General features: G+C 35.2%; 1 protein-coding gene across 1 annotated transcript in view; it reads right to left on the minus strand.

The window, feature by feature from the left end:
• Window positions 1-14,700, minus strand: part of FAT1 (FAT atypical cadherin 1) — a 104,244-nt gene that overhangs the window by 45,232 nt on the left and 44,312 nt on the right. The window contains exons 4-6 of the mRNA XM_053975606.1: window positions 5,200-5,261; window positions 2,072-2,401; window positions 1,352-1,562 (exon numbers count right to left, since the gene is read on the minus strand). Coding sequence (XP_053831581.1) covers window positions 1,352-1,562; window positions 2,072-2,401; window positions 5,200-5,261 — 603 coding nt within the window. The remainder of the gene's footprint in view (window positions 1-1,351; window positions 1,563-2,071; window positions 2,402-5,199; window positions 5,262-14,700) is intronic.

A 14,700-nucleotide genomic window follows, 5' to 3' on the forward strand; every position in this document is an offset into this window, starting at 1 on the left:
AGCCTCAGTTCCAAAATACCTTGAATGCAGAACTTTGCTCCTATGAGAATTTTGTACAGATCTGTAACCTCAAGGTTTATCTAAACACCAACATTTTTTATCAATTATAATCTATTTGGCCAGGAAGTTTTCTTTTCAAGAATATATTAGTAAGAACCATTTAAAAATTCTATGTAAGTATTTAACACATTAGCAATGATTATCACTATCATCACAGATTGTTCATGCATGAAGCATGATTTTAGGGAAGAACTGTATCTGTTTGCATGTGCTTGAAAATTTTTTGAAAACACCCTCATGTATTTGGCATTTGTATATTCCTGCTACTTGTGTTAGTTTCATAAACTTTATTTTTAACTGTTGCTGTTCTCAATACACCTCAGGAAATACATACCAGCAAAACATATGTTTAAAGTACTTAAACTATTGAGAAATATTTTAAAATATGCTCTTCCCAGCAATTTCACATCATAATCATAGCTAAAGTTTTCAGTAGTAACCGAGATGAAAAAGATCCTTCTTTTGTGAATGTAGTAGAAAAATCATAAATCTATCGAATCATAAGTCTATCAAAAATCCGACAGACTGACAGTGTTTACTTTGGACTAGAAGCAGTTCACTACAAGGCACCTCTTTTGAAACAAAGCTATGCCATTCTCCTTGATTCTAACAACAGACACAACAGAACTTGGTTTTACTATCAGCTATGCAGTGAACACTCTGTATATTACTGGTGCTCATAAGTCTAGTGACTAAGTCTAAACTTCAAAAAAGTACTATTAATTTTGTTACCATGACATCAACATACAGTCATATTACTGGTTAGAAATCCCCTTTCAATGGTAGAAGTTAAGATATGATTTAGTAGAAAGAATATATACAGGAAGAAGATTGCTGGGATTAGGAACATTGCAAGCTTTCCTTTTAGTACTGAATCAAAGGACAGCAAACTGAGAAGCAGCCCAGAGGAGAAGATATCCATGTGAACAGTAAAATCTCTTTTTGAGCATACTATCCTGCTTTGCAGAAAACTAGCCTCTTATTTATTTTCCTATCATACAGTCTATGAGATTGACTCCATTGGTTTTCATTTCAGTGACACAATATTCAGAAATCAATTTTAAAACTGCAACACAGCAGATATTTTGCAACTTAATTTTAATCTTTGATACAGAGTGGCATTGATAAAAATGAAACAATTTTGACTTATAAAATCCACATCTGCATTTAAAGAATGTCAAAACCTTACATTATTTAGAAGAGTGATTAAAACCAAGCTGCAGTGAGCCCTCCAGTATTTCAGACTCTATGTATTTGTTTCTAATAATAAAGGTCCTTAAGGCATCCTTACCCGTTATGTCAAACCAAAGTGGTGTTCCAAGAGGTTCAACAGCTATTACACCAATCATGTGAGCAACTGGGTCACTTTCCATCACCGTAAAAGAAAAAAATGATTCCTCAAAATAAATAGGCTCTGTGGGTGGGACGGGCTTTGGAATCCATTCTATGTGAAGCCGTGTAGTCGAAGATTTTTGTGGGCGACCATTATCTACAGCTTTAATCTGTGAAACAGACACATCTTTTAGGCTACAGGATCACATAAATCATTATGTCACATAAATAGAAAGCAGTAATAAGCTCCAAGCATGTTTGCTCATGTGAGATATTTCCAAAAAGGTTAAGTGTCTCTCAAAGTGCCACTTGCCCTTCATTATCTGGGCAGCAAATGGAGAAAAAGTATGCAGCACCTGATAGCAGCACAAACTGTTACCATAAATTCACTTTTATTTTGCTTTCTTCCTGAAGGTGAGTCAAACTGATTGTTTATGTTCCCTCATCACATAAATTATCTGTCAAGTTCTGGGAAAGAACAGCAGTTCTTAGTACACAATACAAACATCTCAAATCATCCTTTAATAAAAACCAAACAAACACACAAAACAATACTTCTGGATTTGATGAAGCTTTCTTCCTTCAGATACTGCAGTCACTCACCTGCCAACTATTGAACAAGAAATGAACAGATAAAAGAACACTTTATATATTCATGATACACAGGATTTTCACTCACTGAAAGGATATCGTAGTCCCTTGCTGCAGAAAATTTCTTTGATGAAACCACTCCAGTTTTTGGTTCAATAAAGAATTTGCCATGTTCATCACCATCTTCAATGCTGTAGGAGATCTCTGCATTGGGGCCTTCATCTTTATCTGCAGCAATAACACGATAGATCGGCTCTCTTCTAGCAGTTCTCTCTCGCTCAGGCTTACCACGCTCTGGAAGCCGAATTTTGTAGAATTTTTGCAAGAATTGAGGCTTGTTGTCATTCTCATCTAAGACCTTCACGATCACTCGTGCAATTGTTGATTTTGCAGGAGTACCGTTGTCTGTTACTGTTACCTGTTTTTATTAACAAGGGTCAAGTTAGAACTCAAACATGGTCCTTCCAACAATGCTCCTTGCTAAATGAGGTTTTCCTACAACTGCCTAAACAACTATACAGTTATCCCCTAACTTCAGTTAAAGCACTTGCCAAAAGCTATTAGATGAGTATTTACAAAAGGTACTCAAAAGCATATTCAGCTTAATATCTTAATATTTTGACACATTAAATGCAAGATGAAATGCCAAACATTCATGCTCATCTCTAACAGATGGGATGATTTCCACATATTTGAATATCTGTTCCCTTTAGTACTTGTAATGGAACACCACCACACACCTTTGAGTTCACAAAAAAAACCCCAACCACACCCAATGAGAAAACCAAAGCATATCCCAAATGAGGAAATTACAAGGGGTATGGGTAATATGTCAATTAACATAAAATTAGCATTGCCCTGAACCAAGCAAATAACAAAGGCAAATTTGAGAAACATCTATTTGATTTGAATGCAACATGAGTTTTGAAAGTATTACTGACATAACCAAGGGTATACTAAGATATGAGAGAATAACATGAAGCTAATCTAAAATAACTGCATAAGAAAGTGCAAACCAGAACTCAGAAAACACAAACTGGGAATAAAAAATGGGGCATATTAGTTACTATTATGTAAGCAGAAGTGCAAAGATCAAATTTAATAGCAAAAAGGAATTAAACCCACCAACCCATCTGGTCAACATTTCAATGCTCAATTAATTAGCTCAGCATTTGGGTCATAATACTGTCCATCATTCTGTGCATTTCTGGGTTTCTTTCCAACCGATTATCAGAGTTGTAAACATAATACTAACAGAGGGGAAAACTGCTACTTTAAGCCAGGCTGTCTGTCAGTATCCCTCTGTAGTTAAGAGTTCTTCTGTCACATACTTCACAGACTTTTAGTTAAAACTTAAACAACCAGTTGGGACTCGAACAAAGAACGAAGAATTATAAATTACTCCAGCAGACAATAAACAATGTTGCAAACTAAAGAGCAATGAGCTTAAACTGCTATTTTATACAGAATGATGAAAGCAGGAGGATTTATATACCATTACGTGACATTGTAATCCTAAAAATAAACTTTCCGAATTCTGTACATGTTAGCTTAAGGTTATAAAGTTAAGCTTAAATTAGCATGACTGCTAGCAGACAACTGTCCATAATATTACACAGTGAGTGTGATACAACTCTGGCATAAGTTTTGGCCCAGAACAAGTAGCACACACACACGTTGCTTAGCTGCAGCCTGAGAATTCACACAATTCAGACACAATTTTCAACAGGCAAGTTGGATGTGGTCACCCTGTTCCAGGGATTAGGTGTAAGCAATCAAAGTCGTATGGGCCATGTCACCTCAGGATCAGAAACAATCCATAGCTCATTTTATTTACTGTATAAATCTAATTTTAAAAACCTAGTATAATATATGGAGAAGTAAAAAACATGATTTACCAATTTTACAACCAATATACATAGCAGTGGTCAAGAAATAAGACATAATGGACATGAAGTGCTTTGGGAAACTGAGACAACCCGATCTGAGAAGGTAATTTGAAAAGAGAATTATATAATTACTTTAAAATTTACAGGATTATTATGTCTAGTACTAAATCAGATTTGCCATTTAATTAATTTTATTACTCTTACTTCTAGAAACACATTGCAGAGGAAATTCTGCCCCATTGCTACTTAGGTACAAACTATTCTTTTCAAAGCTGATATAGAAATTAAAATAATGATAAAAAATTTGGTCCAGCTTGCAATGCACCAAAGGGATACAAAAGGCCCAGGAAGGCTGCATATATACTGTAATTATGCAAAAGGATATTTTGTGCTATCAGGGAATAAATACATTCATCTCCATGTCTCTGCAGTCATTGCACTCATATTGGAACACCTTTCTAAGGATTTCACAAGTTTTGAGTAAGTCTAGAGGTGCTTCTCTGTCTTTAACATTAATTTGGCCAACTACCATTGCAGTCTTTTATCTGTCATCCAAAACAAGAGGCACAGTAAATGTACCAGATAAATCTTAGGACATAAGGATCACTGTGAATATTAAGTCTTCACTACAGGAGAAGTACTATGCCATTACACTGTTTAGCAACATTGTGAAACTGGATGACTTAAAGTTCTCTATGTGTTTTCCTTTCAGGTTGTTTGACAGAGAATGACATAACCTCTTAAATAAACTCAGGCAATTAATTAAATGTAGTTAAATAAAAGCATTATGTTACAAGTTTCATGCTCTTGAACTTGGGCTCTACAATGCATGTCTTGCAACTGATGTGACTGATAAACATGTTATGCAGAAAACAGTGCTACTCATATACCATCCTTTTGTATTCTCCATATTATAAAAACATTCTGCACTTCTTTTGCAGAAGCCTATACTCAGCAAAAGTTAGGCTGACATAGCTATTCCAATAATTACACAGGAAGATAAAAAGAGGAATCAGACTCCTTTTAACAATTACGCCTTTGTACCATTTGAATGTAAATCTTTGTTTTGAGATATTGAAAAAAAAACCTGCATTCAATCTGTATCTTTACTCTTTTTTAGCAAAAAAGCCTCAACACACTGTTTTTATAACCACCTATAAGACTGGTTATCTGCATTGCAGCATAAAGAACACAGAAGGAAATTACTTCTGAAATCCAGTTTTTAAAAATTCTTTATATAGTAATCAAGCCTGCCAAACTTAATTCTCTGTAAAAGAGCAATGAACTTACAGTCACTGTTTTTCAGCAATCTAAATAAATTATTTACCTCCAGTATGTGCTCTCCCTGCTGCTCTCGATCTAGTTTTCTGGATGTGGTTGTAATTAGCCCTGCAAACGTAAGAGAATAATTAATCAGATCCTTCAAGAAAATCATCTGAATGAAGGTTAGGTTAAATCAGCAGTTACTGGCATCCTCAATATCAATTTATTCTTAGGTGGCCACTTCCATTTTTGTAGAATTTATGCTTTCCTTAAGGGAAGGGGTGAGGGGTTTCCAATCCTTAAAAGCTGTGAAAATATTCTTTGCAATCTGAAAACTAAGCTGTTGTAACACTTAAACACAGTTCAGTGTTCCAACACATCTGTGCATGCTATGTTTCTGACAAAGTAATTAATGCAATTCTCCCACATGAAATCTTGTTTTCATACACCTTGTTCAGAGGGTGTTGATGGACAGTAGCTGAATTAGTTACCTATCTCTTCTGGAGAAACACCTATTTGTAAAATTAATGATAAAGGCAAAAGAAGGATAACCTGAAGACATGCAATAATAATGGAAAAAACAGAACAATTTGTCTGTGTTTGCTTAGTTTCACAATGACAAGTGGTCAAACAGTTGCTGTTGACAACAGCAGAGAAGAACCACAAGTTTTTGATGCATGATGTTCTATTTTATCACTCCTGATGCAAGATTAGGAAGGCATGATGGGTTTTTCTTTAAGTGAAGGAAGTCAAAGAGTAAGAGGTAACAAAAAGACAGTGAAAGTTAATACAGAAGGATCTTATTTGAATTCATTCTCCCTAACAATTACTTCAGAATTTTAACTATTGAGTTTCATGAAAAGTAGACTTGCTCAACTCTCAATTATAGCAGAATGATTTGCTATTGTGTGAGTTAACTGTGCCACAGATGCAGCCACAAGAGAATTCAGTTTCTTTGCAGCACAAAAGCAAAGAAAGACATTAACCTTTTCACAGGTACAAGCTGGCCCCACAAATACCATTGCTGTGTTCACATGGGACTGAGCCTGTGCTAGTAAATCTTGCTAGACCCAACTTGGCCTTTCATGATGAAAACACCAAGGTTTGGATTTGCCCAGCTTAAGCAACTACTGAGCAAAGCATCCCATATTCTCTGAAGCAGCAACACAGAGGATAATGCAATGTCAGAAGACATTTTATCCAGCTATCCCAGCTTTTGGTAGTGAAAGGAAAGCATTGCCACCTTGATCCTTAATTCTCAAACTGGAAAACAGGGAAGTAATTACCCAATAAAACAGAGATCAAAATACAGGTGGCATTCTCCATGTTCCACTTTCTAACTAGAGAGTAATTTTTTCATTAATATGACCTTATATATGGAAAATTAAAATCCACTTATAAAGTTTTCAAAGCTTGTCTGCTACAATAAAAAAGCCTTCAATTTTGTCTCTCAGCTGATAAAAAGCAGAGTATGTAAGAAAAGCAATAAAGACTTCGATTTCACTTAAAAGAGAAAGGCCAAGAGAAACAGGATTGTATAACACAGGTGCATAGCTACTCAGTACTTCTGACAAAAACAGCTGTAGTCTACTTATACCAACAAAAGAGACAGCCCCTACTAAATAATAAAAACAAAACCTATATAAGGCAATAATATTACAGCCGTCAAATGTTCAAACAACTCTTCTGCAAAAAACAGATAGTGCAAATAACAGCTGTTTCAATTATGGTCAAATCTGTCCTTGTTTTTCCAGCAATTTTGTTTGCCATCATATCAAATGCATTATTTATCTAGTATTCTAGACAATGATATGTCATCTTCTCCTGCTTTACATTTTTATGCTTTTACAGCACATAGAAGACACGTTTGCTATTGATAGGATATATCTTTTCATATTATGAAGTAATTGTCCTTAGTTACAAAGAAAGGGGTAATGAAAATTAAAACATACAAAACCCCAAAACAAACAAGCCAAACAAACAAAGGAAAAAAGTTGCATTATTACTGTGAATTTAGGAAGGGGCAGGGGAAGAAAGAGAAAATGATGTGGCAGTTGTCTATTAACCTTCTTGAGGTAATGTTTTCACATGAATATTACAGAGCTGTGAACAACGAGCAACTGAAAATATTCATTATCACATATTCTAAAAAGCTTTACTTTTCTGCCCAAGTCTGGACAACACATTTTCTTTTCACAGACTCTATGGGAAACAGAATAGGACTGTTAATTGGAAGTGCACAAGTGGCATAGCTGACACCTCATCTGCTTCCTTCCAGCAAAAGGACTTGCAGGTGACTTCAGGAAACACAAGCTCTCCTAAAACCTCTTCCTACTGAGTACCTCTGTAAAAAGTCAGCACAAGCCCTCCCATGAAGCATTAATCTCAAGGCTCACCACAGTTGCAAGAGAAAAGGGTACATTGCAGTATAGCCGCTAAAGGAGTTGACTGTCGAACAGCTGGGTTGAAAATGGGGAAAATCTCAAAAAACACAGGAAAAATAAAGCAATCTAGCAGAAATACCTCATGATGCTTGCATTTCTCTGAATATTCAATAGTTAGTCTACATCCTCTGACTATAATAAGACTCCATCTCTCACAGCAGCAGCAAGTAGAGAATTACATGAGACCAGAAAAATGGCACATTTCAATAGCTCCGTATCAATTTTATTTTTCATCAAGAGCCATGAAGAAGGAGGCACCCCTAAAGATGGCCATTAATACTCCAAGAAAAAAATATCAATCAAAAAATTGTTCAAAAGCTTTTGCTTTAAGCACTCAAAACAAAATTCTACCATGTGCCACTACTTTACACACTAGTGATTCTTAAAGGAAGTCTTGCTCCAGATAAAATTTCTGTTAATGAAGTTGGTCAATACAACACAAATGGATAAGCAGAAAAATATCCAGCAAGAACAAAATATACATGGCTTTGATCTGTTAAAACCTCCAGTCTTTTCAGCCAAGCATGCCACACTTCTGTTAAAACACTTCAGACCAATAACAGAAGGACTTAGTCTTCACCATATATATCCTGTATATTCAGCAGAAACTAATGCCAACAAAGGAAATGTAACACTTCTGGATTTAGAATCACATACACATGCATGACATTCTTTTTATTTAACTCTTTACTGATAGACACTTTCCTAAGTGCAAATTTAGCTTCAGTAAAGTGTCTTCAGCTTAAGACTATAAAAGGTTTGATTATTGCAATCACTACATTTTTTCTGTTTTTGCCAGGTTTTTCTATATTACAGGATGTTTAATGCTGCACCAGCAGATTTTGTCCATTGTTGAAGAGCTTTCCTGAACTACAGCTGTGATAATAAAGTCAAATGTTCCTATGCACGTTAACTGCCTGTTAAGAAGGTCAGGGAAGATCGCTGGACCTAATGTAAGTCAGCTCCCTGCAACAAAAGCCACCACTCTGCTCTGTTTCTAAGTTTTTTTAGATGGAACACCTTCTCTTTTCTGTAACACTCTGTATATACCCTTTCTGTGCCCCTCCCTCTACAAAAATAAATGCATGACCACAATTTTGCACACACCACATCCCCAAAGAAGTGGCAAGTAAAAGATTTCAAATAAGCTCTGAAGAAGTTTGTAAAACATTCCACTTTGAAATCCTTGTTATGACGTGGGGAAAATGTGTTTATTGCTGAATGAAATAACAGCATGTGTGAGAAACAGGTCGCTTGTGACAAACCATTCTATTTCAAAGCAAAACTGACTCAGAGCATTGTTTTGTAGTCATATTCTGCATTTTGCTTCTGCCTCCTTTTATTAGCCCCTCTCTCTCAAAATCAACAGGAACAATAAGCTCCAGTAAGTCACATCACTGACTACTGACCTGAAATCAATGACACTATGGCAAGATGGGTCAAGCATTCTTGAGAAATGCAAATTTATAAAAAAACACATCTAAAATAATGATGATGAAATAGTATCTCTAGTGAACTGGTGCCATTTTTGTATTTAGTAATATTTAAAAATTTGCCTAATCAGAAAAATCTTCACAACAGCAGCTTAATATTTAAAAAGTCTTTGGATAAATCATAGCTGTTCTGCCTCACTAGCTGGAGAGAGACTAGAATCAACTGAAACTAACTGTAAACATCTGTGACAAACAAAACAAAAAAACCCCTGCACTAGTAGCAAACACAACTCTATTCTCCCTTCATTCCTTCTTTGAGTTTACATTCTGGGGATACCTGCTGTCTATTTGAGGTCAAGCCATAAAGTAAGAGAATCACTACGGCATTTAGGTAAAACTTACTTCAGATTTCTATTCTAAATAATAGCAAAACAAATACACAGAAATGCAACTGCAGCATACAATTATGTAAGTGTGAATAAAACTGCTACATTTGAAACAGAAATTAGCACCAGAGATCAGATATTAGCAGGGATTTATTTCACTGGTTCCCAGCTACATCATATTATCTCTGTTTCTGAAGACTTGCACATCAACAATTTTCAGTCAATGCTGAAATGGCAATATCCTTAAAAAAACATAGAATATTAGGTGGGCACTGTGTTAAGAATTATCTATTAGCTGTCTTTATGGCATGGATGATCTCAATGATGAAAGAGGTGGCATCAGAAAAACTGGTCTTTGCAAGGGCTCAAAGTTTTTATTTTGCTGAGTATACAACATGCATCCCCATACATTTGTGCTTTCACAAATACCTGCAGACTTTCCAACTGCACATTAAGCTTGAGATGATGAAGATTCTGGAGATGGGAGGGAGTTTGCCTGTTAGACATGGCTAACCCCTACAATGAACCAAAAGATGCCAAGTGCACTATGATGCCTCCAATGTGTTTGAACTGATAGGCTTGATTTGAATTAGTATAACACTATTTTAATTGCAGCATACAAAAATAAATACAGTTTCTCTGATCTTTGAATGCATTGGCATTGAAGAATTAAGGAAGCAGCTACAAAATTTTTTATCACTAACTTCAACAGATACAAGTCATAAACTAAATATGAAGGAAGACATATTTGGTTAATGTGGTTTTTGTCCTCTGTGTTAAATACAAACTATAACTAACCAGCAGAAATGGTTGCTCTGGACTGTATCAGTCAACTATCACTTAAACTCTCAGTCATGACTACTGCAACTTAAGTCAATTATTATTTTAGCTCTCATTCCCCCACTTCAACCCCAAAACCAACAAATTACCAGTGAACGTTAAAGGGTTTTCTTTTTTATTATTTTTAAAATATTGTTATACCTACAGATCTGTTTACAAGGTTTACAGTCTAAGAATTGAAGGAAGCATGGATTTTAAATTCACACATGGCTATAATGGTAATCATGTTAACTCCTGCATAACACAGCCCGAAAGCACTGAGCAAACTGCAGCAAATATTCTGTAAGTCGAACACCAATTATGTCTCTTCAGGTGGTAGAGATACTGCCTCACTTCAAGGCAGGGTTTCCTACTAATCTTCCTTATTTAAGAAGTAGTGTATTATATCCAGTTCAAGACAGCTTTCCCTTCTAGAAAGAGGAATATATATTTCTTTTGTATGACAGACTAAGAAGTTCACAGGAATCAGCAGTGTCCTCTTCAAAGAAGTACTAGGTGTGATCAAGCCATGTCTCAGACATCTCTCATAATAAAGTGAGTGTCAAGTCTCACAGTCTGAAAGAACTCTTATGACATCATTTTAAACTTCTTCCGATATCTCAGCACTTTTCAAAATAAGAACAAAATGACTGATAAAACAATAATCCATTATTATTTCATCACTGATACATAATGATGACTTTTTTTTTTCAGTCTTTTTTCAACTGATTTCAAGTTAACTGTGTTTTACACCTAACTTACCATATAATCCATGACCATCAGAAAAGGCTCACATTTTCTTTCTAAAGATGTTCAGATAAGCTTTTTGGCAAGACTGTAGTCAAATCTTATCTTCTACTTGAGCTAAAAATTGTCTTCAAAACCAAACCACAGGAACAGGTTAATAAAAGCAGGTCAATAAAAGTTAATAGCAGAGGGATTGAAGAAGATACTCCAGCTTTGCAGCTGGCAAAAAATAAACTCTGTCTTATGAGCCATGAAACGACTGATGATGACTATTATAAGCTACAAAGTCTAACATATCACCATTGTCCTGCATCACCATGAAGGCAGACTGCAGAGTTAAAAAAGAAGATAGTGCTAACAAGCTATCATAAAGGAACTGAACTTTGGTTTACATAGTCTTAAAGATAATTCCTTAGCAATTTCACTTGCTTTTCATTCCTAAACTCTTCCTTGTTCTACACACCTTAATAACTCTCATCGAAACCAGCAACAGCATTATCACCAGTAATTTTCTAATGGTGAAATATAATTGTAAATATACAGTCCCAAGAGAAACTAGGAATATCATTTAAAAGCACCTTAAACGGCTGCAAATGCCTCTTCTGCTCAAATACAACACTAAAAAGCAATCATTACTGTTCTTTCAATAAAGGCCTCAAAAATGGTACCACTTTTCAAGAAGAATTGAGTTCTTCTTTCAATTCTCCTAGCCATATATTCTCTTCATTAGTTCTGCTGTTGCTTGCTTGTTCTCTCTGCCCTCTTGATTTTTACCTTTTTTTGCTATGCAGTTGTTTAGGTAGAATAAAGATTCATTCTGCCTAGCAGAGTGCACAGCCTGTGACTAGGAGACTTTTCTGGATAGTCTAAATACACTTTTGGGGCTAAAGGACTTATTTTCTACTTCATATATAAACTTCCTGATGAGGGTAATTATACAAATGAGTTACAATACCCTAGCTTTAGAAAAATAAAATGGAAACCTACTGCAGTACAGTCTGATGAAGTCACTGCTCCCTTTTTGTTAAGTATAGCATGATGGCATTCAACTAGTACAGTCTTTGACAGTTTTGATGCCTTTTCCCCTTCAATTCACATGTACAGCCATTCAAGTAGAAGCCAACAGGACACTCCCACAGTGTACAGACACCTAAGTAAATTCCAGACTGAAAAGTCTGAAACACATCAAGAACTACACATCCTATTTGCTCTTCAGATCACCTTTTCTTTTTACTTAGATATTTCCTTATTCCTGTTTCAAATGCTAGTGCATATGCTCCAGATTTCATCCACAAAAAACTCTTGGCACATTTGTCCCTGATGAATACTTCTTGCCCTTTGAATAGTATTCCACGAAAAGTCAAGCAGTAATTGAGATCTCAGTCCTACCCAAGTCAGGACCGCATCAAGCAAGGGGTAACACCCTGTCTATAAGGGTATATTTGTGCAGCACATTTAGTGAAGTGCAGCAATATCACAGAATATGCTGAGTTGAAAGGAACACACAAGGATCATCATGTTCAGCTCAGTGTTTATGAGCTTGTTGCTTGTTACCAAGACAGACTGTAAGCTTTGTATATAGGATCAAAAAGTATGGCTAATATTTCATACCATCAGGCACCATGTTTATCTGTAACCTGGCAATTTAACTATTCAATCCTACTACTATAAAGTATAAGTGCAAGCTGCACTTCTGAAGTTGAGTCATTTACTTGAACTATTTTAACAGCATCCTGTAATTTGCTGAGCAGAATACTTGTTAATCATATTTGTGATGTGAGCATGAAGCAAAGACAAGCAATCCACCAAAGATTATTTATGTACAGCATAAGGAAAAAAAAATTTACATAAACAGCTAAGCCATCCAATACGACAAACACTGTAAAACTTCAATTTCAACTGGATTTCAAATTAAGTGTAAAATTAGTGTTTATTGATCATATAATTGTAGAAAATTCCACAAACATATCTAACTAAAAGTAAACCATGTAGTTTTGTATACTCTAATTAGTCACTGACTATATTATTTTTAGTCTGGATTTACTAACAGTGGTATTAACTTCTTGTGCAGTAATCTTTTTAGCAGTAAAATTATTTGGGAGATAATGAAAAGAACTATATAAATAACAACAAATACCCAAATAGCTACATTAAAATGCCCATGATCCTGCATTCTCATTGATTGAAAGCATTTAGGCTAAGTCCAGTTTCAGTGTCATTCATATTCTTTTGCTAGTTTCTGTCACACAAAAGCTAAAACCCATAACTGTAAGTCAAAAGCATTATAAGATAAAATTTTTAAAAATGTATTTAATAAATAATAACAAATAGCTAAAATAATTTTAAATTAAAGATTAAACAACAAAACCCCTATATGCTAATTTTAAGAAAACTAGTAAGTGATGATACATTTCCTCTAGAATGAACTTTGATCTTATTATCAACAGAACACTATAAATTTTTGTTACCTCTTTGCTTACTTTGTGAAAATATTCTTGCCTTCAAAAGCCACACCAATTCAAAGCTCAAATGCCTTCAGTAATTAAGTTATCTTTTGTCCACCACTCATTTTTTATCTCATTTTGAGAAATATCATCTTCAATAACTAAGTACAGAATTATTACCATAAAATTGCACATCATCTTGAAAGATCTTTTCAAACTTGACATAAGCCTACTTTATTTATAGTGCTCTGAACTCCCTATACATTTAAACCCTAAAATATTAATTTCTAAGTGAGAATTTTGAGATTTATAAAACGCTGCTGCCTCTTCCTTTTTTCTTTTGTTTTTAATTGTATGTTATTTCTTACATTTACAATATAGAATGTATTAGAGTAAGTGCACAGCATTCTTATCTACTGATTTAAAGGGAACTGCTTTTGTAACTGCACCATATACATAAAGAACTTTATGCAGTGCTCATAAGAGAGATGATCTGGTAAACTGCTGTCAAAGATCTTGCCTTGACTCTCATTAAAACTGAGGAATAATTTCATAGATCACTTCCAGCTAGTCCTTGAGCTATGACTCCACAGTGAATATTTAAGAGGGAAAAATTATATTACTTCATAGAGAACAACATTGTTTCTGAGATTGATCTATCTTAATTGATTAAAAAAAATTCAAGGCAAGCTGATTTGAACCAGGGAACTAATTCTGAGGGTTTTTTTCTTATTATGAAATTAATCAATACTAATATTATAGTGTTGTTATATACACAACTTCAAGTTACACTACTCAGAGATCCTACCAAGCAAAGCTTGTTATCTTTGAAAGCACATGTGAATGCGGGACTTTGCAAGTGGCTCACAACAGTATCTGATCATTGTCTCTTCTTTGACTAGAATTATAGTTTTGCATATTATATACTCCAGCTCAAAAGAACGTGTTATAGGGAGAGTCTGGCTCTATTACCATTTCAAATATACCCTTGGCAAGTCTGCATATGACACAAAGCTGAGTGGTGCAGATGACACAACAGAAAGACTGGATGGCATCCAAAGGGACCTGGACAAACTGGAGAGGTAGGCTCACAAGAACCTCATGAAGTTCAGCAAGTCAAGGTGCTGGGTCAGGGCAACCCCAGATATGAGTCCAGACTGGGAGACAAACTGAGAGCAGACTGAGATAAACTGCAGGGAAGGACTTGGGTGTTCTTGTGGATGAAAAGCTGGACATGATCCTGCAATGTGCACTTGCAGATTGAAAAGCCAACCATGTCTAGTGCTGCATCC

Source organism: Vidua macroura, chromosome 4 (genome assembly GCF_024509145.1).
Source record: "Vidua macroura isolate BioBank_ID:100142 chromosome 4, ASM2450914v1, whole genome shotgun sequence".
NCBI classification, from domain to species: Eukaryota; Metazoa; Chordata; class Aves; order Passeriformes; family Viduidae; genus Vidua; species Vidua macroura.